The 24074-nt window shown below is 42.4% G+C and overlaps 1 protein-coding gene across 14 annotated transcripts in view; it reads left to right on the top strand.

Moving 5' to 3' along the window:
- Positions 1 to 24074, top strand: part of TACC1 (transforming acidic coiled-coil containing protein 1) — a 120591-nt gene that overhangs the window by 23303 nt on the left and 73214 nt on the right. For 3 of the 14 annotated variants that reach the window (XM_019440743.2, XM_053901065.1, XM_053901064.1), the window contains exon 1: positions 7167 to 7318. The exons of 5 other annotated variants lie outside the window; for them this stretch is intronic. In XM_019440743.2, coding sequence (XP_019296288.2) covers positions 7242 to 7318 — 77 coding nt within the window. In that variant the 5' untranslated portion in view covers positions 7167 to 7241. Of the gene's footprint in view, positions 1 to 7165; positions 7319 to 24074 lie in introns of those variants that run through there. 6 more of the 14 variants (XM_053901067.1, XM_053901063.1, XM_053901062.1 and 3 more) reach the window with 4 other exon arrangements.

Genomic DNA, 24074 nt, shown 5'->3' with positions numbered 1-24074 from the left:
TAAACTGTGGACTTTGGGGGATAATGATGTCAGTGTTGGTTGTAATATGTGTACCACTCTGGTATGGGATGTTGGTATTGGGGAGAGGGTGTGTGTCTGGAGGCAGGAGGTACATGGGAACTCTCTATACTTTCTGCTCAATTTAACTGTGGACCTAAAACTGCTCTTAAAAATAAAGTCTATTAAAAAGAACAAATAGACATACTTTAAATACAAAGACAGAGATAGATCAAAAATGGATAGAAAATGATATGTCATGTAAACAGTAAGCAGGAGAAGGCTGGAGTGGCTGTATTAGTATCAAACAAAATAGATTTCTAAACAAAATGTATGGCCAGAGATAAAGAGCTCTTCAGAGCAATAAAAGTTTTAGTCAAGGTGGCATAAAAATCACTCGGGTGCCTGGGTGACTCAATCGGTTAAGTGTCTGACTCTTAATTTCGGCTCAGGTCATGGTCTCGAGATTCGTGAGATGGAGCCCATGTCGCGCTCCGCACTTCGGATGGATCTTGCTTAAGATTCTCTCTCTCCCTCTCTCTCTGTCTCTCCCCAGTGTGTGTGCACTCGGCTCTCTCCCTCTCTCTCAAAAAAAAAAAAAAAAAGAAAAGAAAAATTGCAAATTTGCCTGTGTTCAATAACAGCTTCAAAATATATGAAGCAAAAGTTGACAGAATTAAAAGAAGAAATATGTAATCATAACTGGAGATTATATTGTTTCTCAGAAACTGATAAACAAAGAAAAATCATCAAAGAAGAAACTGTTAACAACACTATCAACCACCTTGACCTAATTGATATTTAGAGAACACTTCACCCAACAACAGCAAAATGCACATTCTTTTCAAGTACATGTGATATGTTTACCAGGATAGATCATATTCTGGACCATAAACAAGTTTCAGTAAATTTTAAAAGTTTGTTCTCTGACAATAATTAAATTAAATTAGAAACTAAGATAACTAGGAAAATAATAAATATTTGGAAACTAAACAATACTATAAATACTATATACTATAAATATTAATACTATATTATATACTATAATACTATATTATATACTATATTAATACTATGTTAATATTAATACTATAAATACTCATACTGTAAATATTCAATGGGTTGAAGAAGAAATTACAAGAGGTTAGAAAATATTTGGTACTGAATGATAATGAAAATACAACATATCAAACTTTGTGGGATGTGCTAAGTAGCACCTAGAGGGAAATAAATTATAGCTTTGAATGCCTCTAAGATAAAAGAAGAAAGCTCTTAAATCAATTTCCCACCTTTCCGTCTATGTTTCCACCTTTCTCCAACTAGAAAAAGAAGGGGTGCCTGGGTGGCTCAGTCAGTTAAGCATCTGACTTTGGCTCAGGACATGATATTGCAGTTCATGAGTTGGAGCCTTGCATTGGGCTCTGTGCTGACAGCTCAGAGCCTGGAGCCTGCTTCAGATTCTGTGTCTCCCTCTCTCTGCCTCTCCCCCTCTCACACTCTGTCTCTCTCTCTCCCTTTAAATAAAGAAACATTAAAAAAATTTTTTTAATTAAAAATACTAGAAAAAGAAGCAAATTAAACCCAAAGCAATCAGAAGGAAGGAAATAATAACGATAAAACAAAAATAAATGAAATAGAGAACAGGAAAAAAAGGGAAAATTAATAAAACCAAAAGCTAGTCACTGGAAAAATTGATAAAATTGATAAATCTCAATCCTGACTGACCAAGAAAAAAAAAAAAAGAAATTGCCATATCAGTAATGAAAGAGAGGACTCCATTACAGATCCTTCAGACATTAAAAGAAGAACACTCCATTATTATTAGTATGAGTATCTTTATGCCATTAAATGTGACCATTTAGGTGAGATGGACACATTCTGGGAAAGACATAAATTACAAAGCTGAGCCAAGAAGAAACAGAATATTTGAAGAGCCCTATGACCATTAAAGAAAGGAAATTTGGAATTTAAAAACATTCTGACAAACCTTCTGCCTCAGATGGCTCCCCACTGGTGAATTCTATCAAACATTTAAAGAAGAGGGGCACCTGCGTGACTCAGTCGGTTAAGTGTCCAACTTCAGCTCAGGTCATGATTTCGTGGTTCATGAGTTCAATCCCCACATCAGGCTCTGTGCTGACAGCTTAGAGCCTGGAGCCTGCTTCAGATTCTGTATCTCCCTCTCTCTCTTCCCCTTCCCCACTCATGCTCTGTCTCTGTCTCTGTCTCTCTCTCTCTCTCAAAAATAAATAAACATTAAAAAAATTTTTTTTTAATCTTAAAAAAAGTAGTAATAATGAATTTAGCTAGATAGCAGGATACAATATACAATAATCAGTTTTATTTCTCCATCTAAAATAGCATAAAACATTTCGGAATAAATTTAGCAAAAGATGTGCAGGACCTAAAGACTGAAAACTACAAAACATTCTGGGAAATTCAAGAAGGGCTACATAAATAGAGCTACACCATGTTCATAGATTAGAAGTCTCAATGTTGTTAAACTACCGATCTTCCTTAAATTAGTCAATAGATTCAGTGTAATCCTTGTGGAAATCCAGACAAGGTTGTTTAAAAAGTTTACAAGTTTATTTTAAATTTTATATGGGAAGGGGAGCCTGGGTGGCTCAGTTAGTTGAGAGTCTGATTCTTGATTATGGCTCAGGTCATGATCCCAGGGTCAGCACATTCCATGCTGAGTATGGAGTCTGCTTGGGATTCTCTCTCTCTCCATCTCTTTCTCAGCCCCACCCCCTCAAATAAAAAAAAAAAAAAAAGAAAAGAAAAAGAAAAAGAAAAAAATTTTTATATGGAAAACAAAGAACTTAGAATAGCTAAAACTATTTTGATAAAGGAGAACAGTGATGGAGCACTTACACTACCTGATTTCAAGAACAATATGTGGCTCTTACTAACAAACAATATGTAGTAAACCTAACTTTATCCTTTGGCTTATAAATTAACATTCCAATAACTTCCAAAAATGGAAAGGTAGGGCAGCTCTGAGATAAGCATGTAACTTCCGAAGAGGGCTACTGTGAAGGGTATTACTCATTTGGCAGGATTGCTGGGGAGACAAATCCATGTTGAACATAAGCTTTGTGATCAAGACAGAACTGGATTTAAATACTGGTTATGGTACTTCTCAAAGCCTCAGTTTCTTCATCTTAAAATGGGCTATACAGGGGCACCTGGGTAGCTCAATCCATTGAGTGTCTGACTCTTGATTTTGGCTCAGGTCATGAACTCACTGTTCAGGAGATCAAGACCCGCATCAGGCTCTGTGATGACAGTGCGGATGGAGCCTGCTTGGGATTCTTTCTCTCTCCCTCTCCCCCTCCGCTGCTCTCATGCTCTGTTTCTCTCTCTCAAAATAAATAAATAAACCTTAAAAAATAAAATAAAATGGGGTGCACAGCATAAAAATTAAGGAAATACAGCATAGAGGCTAAGCTCTATGTTATAGCTCTGGAGTTAACCTACCTGGGTTCTAGTCCTAGCTCTGCCATTTTGTAGCTGTGTTGCATGTTAAAGTGTCCATGCATCACTTTACTCATTTGTAAATTGAGGATACTAAAAGTGCCTATAAACGTTGTAATGTAATGAACATTAAATGAATTAGTAAACCTAAAGCACTTAGAACAGTCTAGTACATAAAAAGTACTTAAAAAACTATTACCTACTATTGTTATCATTTCTCTGTGTTACGAGGACTAAATGTGCTTACTTTCATCAACCACCAAGCAACGTCCTAGGTATCCAATAAATGTTAGCTCGCATCCTTCTACTGAGCACAAGTAGCATTCTGGCGGTAGGGTTTGACACTGAAGAGTGTATTTTGCAATCTAGGTGACAATCATAAATTTCAGTTTCTTAAATTTTCTTTCTTGTTTTCCAATGTTTAAAAAATGCCTACTGACAGAATTATAATGCAAAATGGAAACTATAACACTGGATATCAAATATTACCCCTCCAAGACTCCATCACAGGCTGCATATCTCCTTTGATCCCAGCTGGCCATCATGTTCAGCAGTCTGAACTGCTGAACCCAGGGACTACAAAATGCAGGCTGCCTCCCTCCTCTCCTCATCCCTTTCTTCTTCTTTGGTCACTTTAGGCAGAAACTACAGACACCATAAAACAGTCAGAAGGTTCTATTCTTCCTTTATTCCCTATCAAATGCAACAGCAAGTGGTGTCCAGCTGTTATCTTCCTGCCCTCCTCTTGAAGAACAACTCCTCAGCTGTATGAATAGTTGGGAGCCCCAGAACTGGCATTACTTGCTCAGTCAATAGGTCAGATGACAGCAAGGTTGTCCACCACTTATGAGTGGCCTTTGAGCTCACAACTTCAGAACCACACTGAGGGAGAGGAGGTGGTTGCATTTCTTCACTAATTTTCCTCGGAGAAGAACTCTTGATTGCATGGTAACAATTCTATGTCTTCATTAGGGATGCTGAGCTTTTGATGTTTATTTATATTTGAGAGAGAGAGGGAGGCACAGAATCTGAAGCACCCTCCAGGCTCTGAGCTGTCAGCACAGAGCCCCACGCGGGGCTGGAACCCACGGACTGTGAGATTGTGCCCTGAGCAGAAGTCAGACGCTTAACTGACTGAGCCACCCAGGCGCTCAGGGATGCTGAGCTTTTAAATTTTGTGTTCTAATTGAAAGATAAAAAGCAAGAAGGATTTTAAACAAAGAGACATGAAGCAGAGGATCTTTACATATCCCATAGCCTATTCCTTTGTTGGAGATCTGCAGCCAGTCTCTGAGATGAGGAAATAGACCCTGGCTTTGCTTCTGTGAGAAGAGCCAATCATTAAATGTTGCGGGGAAGAGGAATGTTTGGATCTCTCCGGTCTATCCTGGGCATTTTCCCTGAAAAGCCTTCATAAGTTTATTTTCCAAAGATAAGACTTCGCCTTCACTGTCTTCACTCCCCTGGGTCTAGAGCCCCAGCTGCCCATGTCTCTGTATTGGCCATGTCTCTGGGCCCCACTGGTAGACACAAACTTTCACATTATTTTGCAGACACTGTTTCTCCTCATTGTCTCGGTTTCTCTGCATCACAATAGGGTGTGGACGTCACATATTTCCTTTTCTTTTAAACCATTTTAGTGATGCTACCCTGTGCCTTTCTCCACTGATAATAATAAAACTTTTCCCAACAGCCCATCTTGTCTACCCAGTAGAAAGAAAGCTTTCCCCTCCTTCCCTGCCCCGCCTGTTGCGTGTCCCCCCCCCTCCCATTTTTCCCTTAGAATGATCCACTGGGAATAAAGACCTTTCTTACCAGGAGAGGCTGAGTGTTCCTCTGAAAGGGACCACAGCTCTGACAGGGTTATGTTTGTGTTATCAGTGGCACTTCAATCTCAGTGCCAAGGTATTACAGACAGGATGTGTGAAGAATGTGAGCTTTTTTTTTTAATCATCTGCCAAAAGTCAACTTTTCTACAGCTATTTGAAATCCTCCTCCCCTCCCCCTGTCTCAGTTCCTAGTCTCACTACACTTTTACTAATTAATGTTTATTTTCCCACCCCCAAAGACTCTGTTTGTATATGCCTACAGTGTGGCAGCATCCTGAACTCTAGGAACTCTCCGGCTATAGTAGAGTGTAGATAATGTATAAACAGGAAATAAAAATTAGACATAAAAAGAGAGAGAGAGATCTATTGTAAATATTAAGTCTCTAGTATGAGTTTTCTAACCCTTTCTGGAAACATTAAAATGTAGGCACATACATCTTCATTGCCTAAAGCTTCGAGTCAAGAATTAAGTTGATATTGAACACCATTCTGTGTGCGTTGCCACTGGCTCGCTCACTCACTCATTCATTCGTTCAGCAAATACTTACCGTATATATGCCAGGACAGAGGCACTGTGCCAGGCACTAAGCTTGCATACAGAGATAAGAAAGGGTTCTTGTCATTACAGAACTCATATTCTAGTGGAAAGACAAATAATTATAAAATAAGATTGGTAAGTGCTATGTTAGAGGAATTAACACATGGTGTAGGAACACTGGGGAGGAAAACGATCAAATGAGTGTAGGATGAATGCATTTATCGACAATTATTAATGTCTACTATGCACCAGGCAGTGATGGGGCAACAGTGAAAAACCAAATTCTCTGTCTTCACAGAGTTTACATTCTAGTGAAAGAGACCGGCAATAACAAAAACCAAAAAACAAAACAACAAAAAAAGATGTACTATCGGGATGCAGCATAGAGTTACAGAAGGAAGGTATGAGTTGGTCTGGCAGGATAAATAGGTGTTAGCACAAAAGGGCATTCCAATCTTTGTTTTAAAACAAAACAAAACTCTGGGATGGAGGAGAGATGGCTGGAGAGGAGGGATGTAGGAGGTGGGAATGGATGAGAAAGGGCATGAAATATTATGCAAAGGGAGTTACTAGGTGTGTCATTAGGTGGGTCACAGGCGCAGTGGGAGGGATAGGGTGCATTTTTCCCTAAGCCAGCATTAGGAAGAGAATTCATTCTAAACTGAATGTCAGAACCAGAAGGGTCATTAGAGGTAAAAATGAACATACAACCTCATTTTACAGATGACTCGCATAGGGTGCAGTTATGTGTCCCAGCTAGACGGAGGCACAACCAGGATGAACTCGTTTTTCTGCACAGCTCAGCCCCCGTCTCAGTCTCCGAAGAAGTTGCTGCGGGGGAGCAGTGCCGTGCGGAAAGGCAGCCTCGGTCTCAGGATCCCGACACACACCGCCCCCTATCGGTGCTTCCCCGCAGAGCCTCTTCCCTGTTAGCCTCGAGCAGGGGCTAGCCAGGCGCCGCCGAGCGCCCCGGGCCGGAAAGGCAGAAACAGCGACGTCTCCCCGTCCGTGGGGACCCGGGGGCGCGCCCAGGCCCCCACCCACTCCACCTGTTTTCCTCTGCTGCCAAGCGGCTCCCGGGCTGGGAGTGCGGAGCCCGCGACCCGAGCCCCTCCGGCAGCTCAGCATCTCCCCGCGGCGTCGCGGGGCGTGCGTCCCGAGCCGCGGCGCAGGCCGAGCCCTGCAATTGGCGGCGAAGTTGGCGGCGTCTCGAGCAACGCCCTTTAGCCGGCTTTCCCGGCGGCCGGGACCCTGAGGCAGGGCTCCACACCACCCGCCCGCCCCTCCGCCCCACCCTTCCTCCCCCGCCCCGCCGCCTCCTCCCCGCCCAGGGTCCGGGTCGAGCCGGCGCGCCGCGGAGCTCGGGCCGGCGCAGCCGGGGCGCAGAGCTCCAAGCCATGGGAGCCTCGCACTCTCAGAGCCCGCGGGGCCGGGAGCCGGCCGGGGAGAGGCCCCCGACAGCCCGAGAGAGCGCGTGAGTCCCTGATCCCTCCGCGGGGCCGCCGTTCGGGGGTTTGCGTGCCAGCCCGGGATGCGAGCGCACGGCGCCGGTCCCTCAGGGGCCGGGAAGGTGGGGCTCCCGCCCGCGCCCGGGGGCTCCGGGTTGGGCCTGGTGGGACGTTCCGTCCCGAGCCTCGCCCTGCGGGGCCCGGGGGCGCCCGGCCACGACCCCACCGCGACAAAATCGCGCCCAGGCGGGGCTGCTGCCCGGCGCTTGTTCACGCTGCGCGGGTGGGAGAAAGGGGCCCCGAGTTTTTCGGAACTCGTCCGGGCAGGAAAACACATGTGTCCTAAAGGGCTCTGAAGTATTCGCGAGACAGCTATTTGCAGGGAAGTGTAGATATAAGCAAGGGGCTCGAGTCTCCGATAATTTGGCTCGTGTTGGCCTTTGGAGTGCAGGAATTTGGATGCAGTGCTTGCTGCTCATGAGAACTCCCTCTCTTGTTTGCTCCGAGGGCTTCATGATGATCTCAGAAAAAGGGCTGTATTGTAGCAGCAGCAATTAGGCTTTTGTTCTGGGACAACAACAATTGGGGACACCAAGTAACTGAAATGCAAGCTGCGAAGAAACACTTTTAGAGAACGTGATTTAGAGCAAATTAGTTGCACGGTTTGCAAGGTGGCCATGCTTCTCGCCAGAGAGGATGCGTTGCTAACTACTTGAGAACCCAAACAATAGTTAACCTTTTCATTTAAAATTAATTTTGGAGCGTGTGTGTAACTTGGAGGTGAGGTAATGTAGAGGAACTCATACTGTATTTTCAGTCAGCCAGTGACAAAGCTATTTCGTTTGAGAAGGATACCCTGGGCCTTGACATACAGCAGTCTGTGCCATGGGAGGGCTTTTGATCATCTTTTTTTTTCTTTCTTTTTAATGTTTATTTATTTTTGAGAGAGAGAGAGTGCGAGCAGGGGAGGGGCAGAGAGAGGGAGACAGAATCCAAGTAGGCTCCAGGCTCGGTGCTGTCAGCACCGAGCCTGAAGCCAGGCTCAAGCCCACAAGCAGTGAGATCATGACCTGAGCAAAGTCAGGCTTAACCGACTGAGCCCCCCGGGCGCCCCTTGATCATCTTTTCAAGGCAAAGTAGCTTTCTGAATATCTAAATAATAGGCATGTTAGTTGTGCCTCCTGATGTTTATGTATGAACACTAAACTTAGTTCAGGCAGCTTATTAATCGTATGAGGAGCTGAGAATTATCCAGCGTGTAAAATGTGCAAAAACCCTCTAAATACAAGCATGTACAATGCGCAAAAACATTCTTTTAAGTTATTTAACCCCCAAGAACATTGAGTTCATTTCTATTACTGCCCTTGTTTTACTGATGAGAAAACTGAAGGACAGAGAGATTAAGTGACTTGTTCAAGGTCACACAGCTAGAAAGTGGTGGACTCCCATTGTCTGACTCCAGAGCTCTTGCTGCAGCTGCCTCCCACAGGAGAGTTAGGGCTGTCTTAGGAAGCAGACTTTTGTCTCAGCTGGCAGACTGCATCCCACTTTTTTTTCCTTTAATTCTTCCTGCATAAGGCAGAAATCTGAATTAGCAATGCTTAGTACCTACTAAAAGGAAATTGCCAAAGTTGATTTAACCTTTTTCAAAAACAAACATGAGACGCAGTGTAACATTGAGATGAAGTTAAGAGTTTTGGAAGCACATAATCCTGGGTTTAATTCTAGGCTCTGCTCCTTAACAGCTGGAGATCTTTTATCTGTTCCTTAACCTCTCTGTGTTTGTTTCCTTATTTGTAAAATGGGAATGAAAACCATGTCCACTTGATAGGCTATTCTGAAGGTGCTATAAAATCATGTATGTACAAAAAACAAGTTATAGTTTTATCTCTGAACAATATATTGTTTTACCTAAGGATAAAAATTGACTAATCTTTGTGAACAAGTGGCAGGGTTTACTGTGTAATTTGAAAGTAAATATTGGGATCATTCACTGGTAGCATGCCGAACTCAGTACTTTCTGTGTAAGGTTCAGTTGTTAGGGTGAGGAATTTGATTCTCAGTTGTTAGATTATCCAGTGGCTTGGCGATAGAGGATCTTTCTCTTCAATGAAGTTCTTACGTGTACCTTAGATATTTAGCAAAGCTTGCCTAAATATGATCAACATAGAAGCCCGTCTTTGATCTTCACCTGGGAATTTAGCCCAATTTAATACATCAAGAAGCACACAGGGACACCTGGGTGGCTCAGTCAGTTAAGCGTCTGACTTTGGCTCAGGTCATGATCTCTTGGTTCATGGTTTGGAGCCCTGCGTTGGGCTCTGTGCTGACAGCTTGGAGCCTGGAGCCTGCTTCAGATTCTGTGTCTCCCTCTCTCTCTGCCCCTTTCCTGCTCCTGGTCTGTCTGTCTGTCTGTCTGTCTCTCTCTCTCAAAAATAAATAAAAACTTTTTAAAAGTTAAAAAAAAAGAAGCACAGAAACTCATGTAGCTGGTGATAGGATTATTTGGTCTCATCAGAGTGTGCAGATTCTGTTTAAAAAGTCAGCCCTACAAACGACTTTGCATGCACCAGGTCAAAGATTAGAAATATGAGATTCCATGCCTGTAATATGAAAAGCTAAAAGTATGCTTTGTCCAAGCCCTGCCTTATTTAGATGTACAAGCCACAAGTGTCTCCAGGGTCTGAGAAAATGGGGATTCATTGTTAATGTCACTCGGCTGCAGATTTCCTGCCGGACATATGGCTGTCGTGGATAACACTGACCTCAAGGAAGTTCTCCTACTCAAGCCTTTTCAGTTGCATTTTCAAAATCTATTGTTCCTTTTTTAAATAAGTAAATAAATACTTGAAAATCTCACAAGGAAAGCATTACTGCTGGCATCTGTCTTTTGAGGAAGAAATTATGTTTCAGGATGTTCACAATTTATATTTTGGAATAATTTAACCTAGTGCTAAAATTAGCCAGATAAATCTTTCGTGACAGAGCTGTATTGTGAAATATAAGGAAGTATGGATGTACATGAAAAGAAATGTCTGATTTTAAGATAATAGTCATTATTTTTAATGTTTATTTATTTTGAGAGAGAGAGAGTGTGTGAGTGGGGGAGGAGCAGAGAGAGAGAGGGGGAGAGAGAGAATCCCAACCAGGCTCAATCCTCAGTGTGCAGCCCCACTCAGGGCTTGATCCCACAACTGTGAAATCATGATGTGAGCTGAAATTAAGAATCGGACGCTTAACTGAGCCATGCAGGAGCCCCAAGATAATACTCATTATTATTTTTAATGATTAAGAACATTTGGGGGGGGCACTTGGGTGGCTCAGTCAGTTGAGTGTCTGACTTTGGCTTGGGTCATGATCTCCTGGTTCGGGAGTTCAAGCCCCACATCAGGCTTGCTGCTATCAGCACAGAGCCTGCTTCAGATCCTCTGTCTGTCTGTCTCTCTCTGCCCCTCTCCTGCTTGCACTCTCTCAAAAATAAATAAAACATTAAAGAACATTTTGTTTAAAGCTTATTTATTTTGAAAGAGACACACAGTGTGAGTGGGGGAGAAGCAGCCTGGGGGAGAGAGAGAATCTCAAGCCTCAACCCACGAAGCCAAGAGATCATGACCTAAGTGGAAACCAAGAGTCAGACGCTAAACTGAATGAGCCACCTAGCCTCCCCAATACTGATTATTATTGAAAATTGTAGCTGTTTCCCTTTCCCAGACCCGAAGAAAGAAAATTGCTGCTTTGGTAAATGGTAGGGAAAATGTCACTTCATTTATTCAGGGAGGCTGCGCGTTACGGTGATTAGGAACAGAAGCTGTGGACTGAGGCAGACTCAGGTTAGAATTCCAGCTAGATCGCTTACTTAGTTCAGGAAGCTTTGGAAAACAGTTAATTTCTTCAGTTGAGTAAAATTTTTACATCTTTAAAATGGCATTAATCATAACTACCTTTTTTTTGAGAGAGAGAGCGAGCGCGGGGGAGGGGCAGAGAGAGAGAGAGGTAAAGAGAATATCAAGAAGGCTGGACACCCAGTGTGGAACCCAGTGCCAGGCTTCGTCCTGCGACGTTGAGATCATGACCTGACCTGAAATCAAGAGTCAGACGCTTACCTGATGGAGCCACCGAGGCGCCCCTCATAACTACTTTTTGAAGTGGTGTCTGTTATTAGTGCAGGGCCTGGTACTTACTGAAGACTCAATACCTAAGTTATTATGAGTACATTTACATATAGCTATAAACCAGATGCTATGCTAGGTTCTTTGGGATGTATATTTTTGAAAAAAGCAGCATCTTTTCTGAAGGGAAGATTGACTTGTGTCCTAATTCAACAAGGCAATAACTTTTTCAAGTTAATTTTTTCCTCAGTTAATTTCCATTTTCCAGAAAGATGCACTATCAAGAGGATGGACGTGTGTTTGGGAATATGGTACTTTGGAGAAGTATTTGAAATCAGTGATTCCTTAGGTGATTTTTTTTTTGAAATGTGGCTAGGGTGGGTTTTCTAAGAACAAGTAATTTGTGGAGAGATTTGAACAATACCATAAACAAAGCCTCTTATTCATTAGGGAATATGGTGTGTAACTAATTCATTTACTGCTCGTTGAGCTTGTCTGCCTGGAATGCAAGTTATGAACCTGCTGTCAATTTTTATTAAATTTCTAGACCAGTCTTTGTTTGCATTTGGAATATATCGTAATGGAATAGGACATTGGCAAAGTCAGGACGAGTTTGAGGTTTTGAGTGTTTTTCCCATGCACCTTTCTGATCATGTGAATCAGATGCGGTTTCTACAAGGTTCTGGTGACCTGCGAAATCAGCAACAACTAAACTGAAGTGCCCCTTGACGGGCAAGTCACTGTGGGACAGATGCCCCTGACATGAAAAGGGAAGCACTGACTTTGAAGTTTTAGACACAGGAAAATATAACTCAAAATAAGTGAACTTTGAGAATTATGTTTCTGAAACCCAGTGCGATTTATATTGTCCTTAAAAACACTTAGGTTCCCGATTGCTATAGAAAATTTTTAAATGCCCATGTTTGAATGGCTCCATCTCCAGTGCAGCCAGCACAAAAGGAAATGGTTTGAATTGCATGACAAGGGGATTATTTGTATGTGTGTGTTGAGCTTAGCTATCACAACTTCTAGACCATGGGGGCAGTTCAAATAGTAAACAGTTAATAAGGGAAGAAAAATCTCTCTCTGAAAGTCATTAAAAGGTAAGATAGTTGGTCTGTTAAGGACTGAAACTCCGAGGGGGTTTGGGTGTAGTTTTGTTCCACAGTTTCTTCCCTCTTTTCCATTCAGTGTGGCTTCTCCAAGCTAGTACGTGTTTCAGTGTTAAAAATCAAGACGAGGGGCACCTGGGTGGCTCAGTCAGCTGAGCAGCTGACTCGATTTCAGCTCAGGTCTTGATCTCACCGTCATAAGATTGAGCACTGCGTTGGGCTCTCACTGAACATGGAGCCTGCTTGGGATTCTCTCTCTCCCTCTCCCCTGCTTGGTGCATGCTCTCTCTCGCTCTCTAAAAAAATAAAAAATAATAAAAAATAAATTAAAAAAATTAAAAATCAAGAAGAGAAAAGGAAAACAGGGAAGGCTCAGTTGCTGGTGTCCTGAGCTTGCAACAGATTTTCTAAGGTCTGAGTTGGCTCCTAGGCAGAGTGGGCCACAGGGTGCGTGAATTTGTTAACCCAAGGTCAAGGAAATGAACTGGTTGCATCCCATATGGCCATGGAACATGGAGACCCATCTTCTGAGAAAGTTCACTCTGGCTATTGTGGGCTGTGTTTTTTGTTTTTTGGTGGTTTGTTGTTTTGTTTTGTTTGCATTTTTTAAATTGTGGTAAAATACACATAACATAAAATTCGCCATTTGAATCATTTATAAGCATACAACTCAGTGGCATTAGGTACTTTCCCAATGTTGTATAACCACCACAACTATCCACTTCCAGGACTTTTTCATCATCCCAGACAGAAACTCTGCACCCATTAAACAGTAACTCCTCAACCTCCCCTCCCCTGCCCCTGGTAACCTTTATTCTGTGTTCTGTCTCTGTCTGCCTATTCTAGGTCCCTTCTGTAACTGGCAATGTACAATATTTGTCCTTTGTCCTTTGGTGTCTAGCTTACTTAACTTAGCATAATGCCCTCAAGGTTCATCCCTGTTGTATCGCGGGGCAGAATTTCATTCCTTTTTATGGCTGAATAATATTCCATGATATGTATACTCCACATACTATTTATGCACTTGTCTGTTGATGGGCACTTGGGTCACTTCCACCTTTTGACCGTTGTGAATAATTCTGCTCTGCAGGTTAGTGTGCAGGTACCTGTTTGAGTCTCTCCTTTCATTTCTCTTGGGTATATGCCAGGAACAGAATTGATCAGCCCCATGGTACCTCTATGTTTAACTTTTTGAGGAACCATCAAGTGGTTTTCCCCAGTATGTCACCATTTACATTCCCACCAGCAATGCATGAGGGTTCCAGTTTCTCCATATCCGCCCAACACTTTCTTTTTGCTTCTTTTTTTAAAAATTCATATCTGGCCTAATGAGTGTAAAGTGGCATCTCATTTTGTTTTGCTGTGCATTTCCCTAGTGATTAGTGATATTGATCATCTTTTCATGTGCTTATGGACCACTTGTATCTCTTCTTTGGAGAAATGTCTATTTAAGTCCTTTGTCCAGTTTTGGATTAGGTTTGTTTTCCTCTTTTTTTTTTTTTTTTAATGTTTTATTTTTATTTTTGAGAGACAGAGAGACAGAGAGACAGAGCATGAGCTGGGGAGGGCCAGAGAAAGAGTGAGACACAGAATCTGAAGCAGGGTCCAGGCTCTGAGCTATCAGCACAGAGCCAGATGTGGGGCTCGAACTCGTGAACTGTGAGATCATGACCTGAGCCAAAGTCAGACGCTTAACTGACTGAGCCACCCAACTGCCCCAGTTGTTTGTTTTCTTGTTCTTGAGTTACAGGCATTCTTTGGATATATGTCATTTCAAACATTTTCTCCTATTATGTGGGTTGCCTTTTTACTGTGTTGATAGTATCCTTTGATGCACAAAAGTTCTTAATTTTAATGAAGTCCAACTTAACTACTCTTTCTTGTATTGCGTGTGCTTTTGGTGTTGCATCCAAGAAATCATTACCAAATCCAGCATCATGAGGATTTTGTTCTATGTCTTATTCTAAGAGTTTTATAGGTTAGCTCTTAAGTTTAGGTCTTGTATCCATTTTGAGAGTAAGTTTTACATCTAGTGTAAGGTAAGGACTCCTTCATTCTTTTGGGTGAATGTGGGTCCAGTTTTTCTGGCACCATTTGTTGAAAAGAGTATCCTTTCCTGGTTGAATGGTTTTGGTACCCTTGTTGAAAATCAGTTGACCATGTATGTGAGGTTTTATTTCTGGGCTTTCATATGGCTATTCTTACTTTGGTGACACACCGTTTAGATGATTGTAACTTTGTAGTAAGTTTGAAACAGGAAGTATGGTCCTTCAACTTTTTTTCCTTTTCAAGATGGTCTTAGCTGCTTGGGGTTTCTTGAGGTAGTGTGCGTGTGTGTACATGTGTGTGTGTACATGTGTGTACATGTGTGTATGTTTTACTATCTCTCTCTCTCTTTCTCCGTGGCTTTTTCTTCTTGGCTTGTGGCAGCCAGCCTTGCCTGAGAGAATGCTAGACTGCCTTCCAGTGGCAGTATGCTGTCCCAGAAATTCTCCTTACCTGCCTTCCCCATCTCCAGCCAGACTTTTCACCCCATGATGTCTGCTGAGAACCTGCTCCGAGCCAGACACTCAGGCACTGTGTAGCCAAAGAGGACCCAGATGTGGACAGGAGCCCCTGAGAGGCAGGCAGGAAAGTGGAATCACTGTGAGGGTCAGACGTCCTGAGAGATGAGCATCAGGGAACCCACCTGTTTGCAGAGAAGAAACTGACCCTGGAAGGAGTCTTGAAGGATGAATGAGTTGCTAGGTGAGGGGGTCAGGGAAGGGCAGTCCAGGTGCAAGGAAAGCCTGTGTGCAGCATGGCCTGGTGGTGTGGGGAGCCTGCCGTGTCTGGGGAGTGGTGAGGATTTGGGGGTAAGGTGTATGTGGAATGGACTGGTGGCGTCGGGAAATGGTGAATATGGAGAAGTGGATAAAGTCTGGGTGTGGGGTCTTTGTGGCTTATGTGGGAGTTTGGACTTAATTTCAGGAGCCATAGATGGAAGTTTTCAGCTGAGGGGTTGGCCAAACCACCATGGCAGCCCTGGATGAGACTGGGGAGAAGGATTCTTGCAGAGGGGCTCAACCAAATGGTGGGGGGTTCCAGGAAACCACAACTTCCTATGATCTTCCCCAGCACCTCACCGCCCACCCCATCAGCACATCCAGGGGACTAGAGTTTCCTTTTTCAACCCCTTACCCTGTCTTCATTTTTGTTTATTAGCTATTCAGTAGCATATATAAATGTTTCCTTTTTCCTGATTTTCTATTAGAAGCATATATTCTTTTATAATCATAAAGTATATTTTTAAAAATCTGAAAATTTGTAAAACACAGAAAACTATAAAGAAAATAAATCACTCATAATCTCATTACCCAGAGATGACTGTTAATATCTTGGTATATTTTATTACTGTCTCTTTTTCTCCAGTAAATATATTTTTCAAAAGTGGGGTTATACTGTGTTTTACATTCTGATTTTTTTGACTTAATGTTATTAACATTTCTCTGTCATTATACTGACATGGTATAGTATCTACATGTATCATAGTTTATTCAATTCTTTCCTAAATGGTTAACATTTAGGTTGGTAACTGTTCTTGCTCATGTAAATAACACAGTTAATAAATATCCTTATAATTCTTTGTACATCTCTGGTTAATAACTTAGGATACATTCCTAGAAGTTTAATCACAGGATCAAAGAATGTGAACATTCTAAATGTTTTGTTATATATTACCACATATTGTCAAATTATTCCCCCAAAAGTAGTACCAATTAGGGGCACCTGGGCGGCTCAGTTGGTTAAGTGTCAGACTATTGATTTCAGCTCAAGTCATGATTTCACAGTTTGTGGGATCAAGCCTTGTGCCAGGTTCTGTGCTGACAGCACAGAGCCTGCTTGGGATTCTGTCTGTCTGTCTCTCTCCATCCCTCCCCTGTTCGTGCCCCCCTCCCTCAAAAATAAAGAAATAAACAAACAAACAAAAAAAACCTAGTACTGACTGCACTCCCCCCAGCAGTACAGTGTCCTTTCTAGATGCTTATAGCATCCTTTCCAGTTCTGGGCACTGTCAGTTTGAATCTTTGCCAGTTTGGTAAGAAAAAATATATAATTTTGATTTATTTATTTCTTTTGTCCTTATCAATGAGAGTGAACTTTTCCCTTATATGTTACTAACCAGCTGTAATTTTTTAATTTATTTCTATTTGTCAATTTTGTAATGAGATATTAATTTTTCATATTTATTTGTGAGGATTCTTTATATGATGAGGCCAGCTAACATCTATTGAGTGCTTGCTATGTGCTAGGAAAATGTTAATGTCTTACATGCGTTTATTTAAATGATTCTCAAAATAACCCTATTAGGCAGGTATAATTTTCAATTCCTATTTTATACATGAGGAAATGGGTACAGAGAGATTAAACAACATGCCCAAGGTCTCACAGCTAATGAGTAACAAAATTGTGTCACACAAATCTAGCAACCCTTTTCCACCATTTTTGTTTTGTTTTGTTTTGTTGGAGAGGTATTTTTTAAATTAACTTTTTATTTTAGAACAGTTTTAGGCTTACAGAAAAATTCAGCTGACTTACTGAGAATTCCTGTAGATGCCACACACAATCTCCTCTATCACCATCTCATATTTGTATGGTACATTTGTTATAGTTAATGAAACTGTTGCTGATATATTAACTAAAGTCCATACTTTATTCAGATTTCCTTAGCTTTTATCTGCTATCCTTTTTCTGTTACAGAATTCCATCCAGAATACCACATTACATTTAGTAATCTTTCTTCTTTCCTTCCTTCCTTCCTTCCTTCCTTCTTTAAGTAGCTCCATAGTGCAGAGCCCAGTGTGGGGCTTGAACTCATGACCCTGAGGTCAAGACCTGAGCTGAGATCAAGAGTTGGACACTTAACCAGTTGAGCCATTTGAGACATTCAATGCTTTATTATAAAATGGGCTTTGTGTTAGAGGATTTTGCCCAACTGTAGGCTAGTGTAAGTGTTCTTTGCACGTTTGAGGTGGACTAGGTTAAGCTATGGTGTTTGGTATGTCAGACATATAAAATGAATTTTCTTCATTTTTTTAATGTTTATTTTGAGAGAGAGAGAGAGCAGGAGGGGCAGAGATAGAGGGATAGAGAGAATCCCAAGCAGGTTCTGCGCTTGACTTGGGCTTGATCCTATGAACTGTGAGACCATGACTTAAGCTGAAATCAGGAGTCAGATACTTAACCAACTGAGCCACCCAGGTGCCCCTAAATGCATTTTCAACTTATGATATTTTCAATTTATAATGGCTTTATCAAGATATAACTGCATTGTAAATTGAGGAAGACCTGCATTAATCCTTTCTTTTCCTGCAGATTGTAATAGCATTTTAAAAATTGAGTATTAGGGGTGTCTAGGTGGCTGAGGCAGTTAGGTACTGACTCTTGACTTCAGCTCATGTGTTGATCTCAGGGTTGTGAGTTCAAGCCCCGCATTGGGCTCCACACTAGCCAAATAAATAAATAAAATATTGAGTATTAGAGTATAACCTCTCTTTCCTTCTATTTAACACTTGATGCTTTTTCTCTTTTCATTTTTTTAATAGATGTTTATTTAAAAATCTGATCTGCCAACTTTGCGTTTTCCACCAACTAAAGGTGCAGAAAGCTTCATGGGTTTCACAGTCTTTTTTACTGAGGTGCTGCCTTCGTGGGAGGCTTATCAGCAGCCATTGCTGCCTTTTTATGTGCTTGATTAGCCTTTTTTGCTTCCTTGGCAGCCCCTATTAGGCCTTTTGATTAGCCTTTTGCTTCCTTGGCAGCCCCTATTAGGCCTTTTGATTAGCCTTTTGCTTCCTTGGCAGCCCCTATTAGGCCTTCCTAATTACAGGTTTCTGATCCTCCTGACCATTATATCAGCAAGAGATGCACCAGTGATGGCCTTCTGAAATTTGACTGAGCTGTGAGTTCTTTTCTTTTGAGTGTCTTCCAGGTGTTCCTTTTTGTGCTTGTAGAGGAGAGTCCAGTTTATCTGCTGTGGAAAGGAGTGCCGACTCACATTTTGCATGAACAAATTGGAAAACCTTCCCCTCAGTCTTACCGTGGTGCCTCCCGTGTCTGGAGTACATCTTGCTCCCACTGAAACCCCACAGCTTGATGTTCATGGCTGCAGCAGCTGGGAAGAAGGAAAGATGGTGAAAAGGTCTTTCCATTCTTATTTTAAATGTTTAAAATCTGAGTATTCGAGGGCAGGACATTTGCTGAAGAGTCAAACAGGTGGGGATGATTTCGGGAATGGAGGGGAATGTGTGGAGCTTGGGGAAAAAAAGAACATCCAGGGGCGCCTGGGTGGCTCAGTCGGTTGGGTGTCCGACTTCGGCTCAGGGCATGATCTCGCGGTCCGTGAGTTCGAGCCCCGCGTCGGGCTCTGTGATGACAGCTCAGAGCCTGGAGCCTGTTTCAGATTCTGTGTCTCCCTGTCTCTCTGACCCTCTCCCGTTCATGCTCTGTCTCCCTCTGTCTCAAAAATAAATAAATGTTAAAAGAAAAAGAACATCCATACCAGAGCTTTTCTCACAGATTTTACAGTGACATAGGTCAATCTAGGGTCCACTTGAAGGTTTCATTTTAAACAGTTTAGCTTCCTGTATGGAAACAGTGGTGCCTTCAGATACTCTCAGGTCATCTGCATGTTTTGTAACACACACACTTTCTGTGGACCATCTAGACTTTCCTTTTCATGGTGATATGATATAAAGCCCTTGTAGATTTCTATAAGGAATTGCAAATGATTAACCACTATTCTCTACTTGTCCTTTATCCGCCTGCTCTTCTACCTGTAGAGACTTGGTAACTTTGGAAAGTAAGAGAATTCCTCACGTCGACACTTCTTCATTTTCATGTTATCACTGTTAAGGATACTGTGGATATAAATTTTTTTTTTGCCTGTACATAGTACAGTTTTGGCTTGACCAATCTTATGGTATGTCTCCTACAAATGCTATTAATAACAGTTGTAGGCAAAAGAAATTATATTTGGCTTGTTTAAATTTAGGAGTATTACATAGAAACTTTAGAGTCCTAGCTATTTTCTGAAAGCAGGCCAGTTCTGTTTCTAATATAACCCATACACTTGTCTCATACTGCATGTCCCCACAGAAGCCTGACAGCATGATATGTCACTGATAAGGACAGGAGCCCCAGGAATCTTATAAAGATGCTCTGCTTGAGAATAAAGAGCTCTTAAAACTCCTTTGGATCACAGATCCCTTGATTATATGATCAAATGTTTGTAGGCTTTTTCCAAATGAAAATACACATATATACAATACATTAAAGTTAGAAGGATCAGAGATCCTGAAGCCACTGAAAATTATCTCATTTAATCCTTTCCTAAACCCCATGAGGTATATTATTATCTGAATTTTACAGATAAATAAACTGAGGCCTGGGAAAAGTTAAGAAACTAAGGCCACAGAGCTAGTAGTAAAAGGTAGCACTGGGATTCAAGCCTAATGAACCTGGCTGAAGCAGAAGAAACAAAATTACCAGTCATTTCCAGAGTGGGTCTGCCATGTAGGCAACTCATTAACTAGCAGCGGCTTCTGTTATCTGCTGGAAAATAAGTTTTATGGCTTTTTCCCTAGTGATAACATGGTTTCAGGAAAGTAAATGTTTGAGAAACATTGTCCAGCCCATTCTATAGATAAATACACATATACTGTATTACATTTACACAGAGCAGATAGAATGCCTCTCCTGGGTTTCTTTGCTGAATTATTTTTGTCTGTGAGTCTTGCTTTCCTAACAACTGCAAAATGTTATGTTTCTATGGCTACATCCAAATTGTTCTTAAATAGGGGTTTGAAAAAACAAAACTAGGAAGGCTTGGGCATGAAATAATGGTGGGAAGATGAATGACATTTTACCTGCCAGACATCACCTTTTAAGCATTTCTTTGAGAACAGTCCCGTCCCCCATTGCTTCCTTTGCCTTGGCGAACCTGTGCCTCCACTGGGTCCCCATGTGTGAAGCCATGGTTCCTAGTATGAGTCCTAGTAATGACATTTCGGAACACAAGTCAAATTCTGAAGAATATGGGCCACCTTAACAGTTGATACCTGAAGTGCTTGTTGGAAGGTTCCCTTGAGGATAAGATTAGAACTAAGAGATGTGCCCAAATTTCAAAAGTAGCTGACAATAGTGGGGAGGAAAGAGATAGCGGTAGGATGGTGTGGAGTGGGGCCTCTTTTACCTGCTTCTTGCCAGGTAGGAGGCGCTGTTCTCCAGTCCTCCCACCAGGGGGCGCCAGCCACCATCTCCTTAGTTCTTGACCAAGGTTGGTCTGAGATGAGACAGTGTCTTCTGTGGACTCCTTTGTTGGGTGGGATAAAAGAGTCATCAGATACTCAGTACATGTAGGAAAAATGAAAATAGGGAACAACGGGGAATGAAATTGAATTTTTGGATATTTCTGTCTCCCGCTGGCTAGGAAGGAGCTTTTCATGGGTGTGTTGTTTCTCTTCATTTCAAATCACATGATTCAGAGCATACTTTTTGTGGCTTCTGAGAAGTTGGAAGACTTCTCCCAACTTCGTGTGTTGTTTATTGGTGTGCAAAGGTTGAGTTCCAGAATAAACACCTGCGTTGGATGCAGAAGGGGCTCGTGGTAACTTTTTGTATTTATAGAAACACGAATCTTGAAGAAATTCTCTTTAAAAAATATTTGTTGATTGAATGTGTGACAGAACTTTCTGGTGCCCTCTGGTGGCTGCTGTAGCACATGGCTGGCAAATCTGTACAGTAGGTTTAAAATTTTTTTTTTTTTAACGTTTATTTATTTTTGAGACAGAGAGAGACACAGCATGAACGGGGGAGGATCAGAGAGAGAGGGAGACACAGAATCTGAAACAGGCTCCAGGCTCTGAGCCATCAGCACAGAGCCTGACGCAGGGCTTGAACTCACCAACCGCGAGATCATGACCTGAGCCGAAATCGGACGCTTAACCGACTAAGCCACCCAGGCGCCCCACAGTAGGTTTTATTCACACAGAGAAAGGGGGACACCGGTGTTTCCCCAACCCAACAGGATGCCAGTTCTTCCTTAATGAGAGTGGGTTAGCCCAGTTTTTGAGGAATGTTCTTCAGAGACCAAAACTCTAACTTGACTGGTTCTTCCAACGTTTCTTTTTCTCAGTCTTTGTTTCCCTAGGCTTACCCGTTTTAATTTCTCCTTGTGTTTCTCATTTGGCAGACCTTTCCCAGTTTTATGGTCTTTTTCTTTTAAGTAGAAGTTGTTTTTATACCCCTGATAATTGTCTGTCTTGTTTGATCGATTCCATACTGCTGTACGAACGGTCAGTGGGGCTGGGGCTTGTGTTGGGACTGGTGTTTGAGGGGTGTGTATGGCTGTGTGTGTGTGTGTGTGTGTGTCTGTGTAGGGCTATGTGTATGTGTGTGACTCATGTAGCGCATGCATGTGTGTGAGGTGTGTGTGATTCTGTTGTATAAGTGTGTATGGTGTGCATGTGACTGTGTAGAGGTGGGGGGGGTGTATGTGGGTCTCTGTGACTGTGTGTGCTGTGCACGCCTGTGTGTGAGCTGTGTGTATGGGGGGGGGGTGTGTACGTGTATGAACATGCACTGTGTTGCCAGCCCTGATTTTCCCACACATCCTTTCTCACAGAGCTGTGACAGTTGCATACATAGAGATGTCAGATGACTGTGGTTTCCCCTGCTGAGCCGAAGAGCTGTATTCAGAGCTGTCTGTCTTGAATAGAGTATGAATACTCTAGCTGACAGTATCAAATCCTAGATTTCTCATGTTCTTTACAAAGCAGAGAGATTTTTTTGATGCTACATTATTTATCAGCATGAAAATAGCTCTCCAGGAGGAGAATAATCTTGAGAGGAGCATGCTCACTTTTCTCTTTTGCAGTTGATAACGTCACCGCTCTTGGGTTTCCCTCCCTCCCTCCCTCTTTTCTTCCTCTCCCCCATACTTTTTCCCTTCACGCATTTGAAAACCCTCTATGGAAGCTGAATCATTTTGTTTCCTTTTTTGGTCATACTTGAGCTTTCCTCCACTTTCATCAGGCAGAGGCTGGGGATGTGTGAAACAAATCAGTTCCTTGCATTATGCTGTCTGTAATGTGCCTGTTTTGTGTGTTGATTTCAGAGAGGCCAAGTTCCCTTGGCCTGCCTTGCGGGTACTGAGAGCCACTCAATAGAAGTTTTTGAATGAGTGAATTTAATTGAAGTGTAGGTGCTGGAGATAAAACAATTCTGCATATCTTATTTGAGGGGGAAAAAATAAAAAACCAAAGGGAGAAAAGAAAGACTCTAGCACAAGGACACTTCAATAAGTATCTAAGAATTAGGGAATTTCTTTAAATTTGGCCGTTGGTGGTGTTGGCGAGGGAGAGTGAATTCTGGGAACATCTGAGGCCCCTTTTTACCAAACAGATGTATCAGGAGCCCTGGAATGAGACTGAAGAATGTTACCACACAAACTCCACAGATCCATTCCTGGCACCCACCAGCCTGGGAAATGTGTCTACCAGCTGTCATTACTTGAGGCTTACAGAGCTTCTTAAATAAAGGGATTATTGAACCAAGAGGCCAGTGACTAATGAAAATGCCCATCATGTTGGCTAATCCCAGTGTGGAGTCACATTTGTGCATATACTGTCTGCTGATACCAGCCTGTGCCCTGGGATGCCTGCTGAACACACTGTAGTTACCATGGTAGAGGCTGTTTCTCCCACAGGTGGCTCCTGTGGGCAGCTTTTAGCATGTCTCCCTCCGTTAGGATGCTGGATTTTCTTTGGAATCCTATCAGAGGGCACAGGTTTGATACAGGAAATAGGAGAGGTAGTGGTGACAGGGTTTGGAGAGGTTGTCAGGAGACAAGGTGGTTGTGCTTGGGTCATGTGCCCTTTGCAGAACCAGGTGTGGGGGTGGTGGTGTGGGGGGCTGGTTGTGGAATGTGGTATTTAGTCAGGCCTGACTCACTCTCCCACTCCTACATCTGGAGCCAGATACCCAAACCACAGGCCCTGAGGGTGGGAGGGGATGGCTTCTCAAAGAAAATGTGGAGTTTTGCTCAGAGAAGGGGTAGTGATGCCAGGCAGACAAGAATAGGAAATACTTCTTACAGCTGTCTTGGGCCATTGTGAGTTAGGTGCTGGTGATACAATGGACTCATGAGTCTTGTTGAGGTAATTAAGAATATTTCGAATATGAGAAAATAGTAAATGAAATTCAGTCCACAAATGCCATTTTGAGGAGGAAATATTGAACTTGTTTTTGATCAAAAAGCTTTATGTCTTGGGATGCCTGGGTGGCTCAGCCAGTTAAGCATCTGATTCGGCTCATGTCATAATCTCATGGTTGGTGAGTTTGAGCCCCACATCAGCCTGCTTCGGATCCCCTGCCCCCCCCACCCGCCCCTCCTCTGCTTGCTCTTACTCTCTTTCAAAAATAAATAAACATTAAAAAATATTAAAAAAAAAAAAGCTTTTTGTCTCTAGTTTGGAGGTTAGAGACACATTTCCCGTGTAGAGAAGGAGGGTCTCCTGTGT

This window comes from Panthera pardus, unplaced genomic scaffold (genome assembly GCF_024362965.1).
Source record: "Panthera pardus isolate Hobbes unplaced genomic scaffold, ASM2436296v1 HiC_scaffold_13, whole genome shotgun sequence".
In the NCBI taxonomy this organism is placed as follows: Eukaryota; Metazoa; Chordata; class Mammalia; order Carnivora; family Felidae; genus Panthera; species Panthera pardus.
This window is presented reverse-complemented; position numbering and strand designations above follow the sequence as displayed.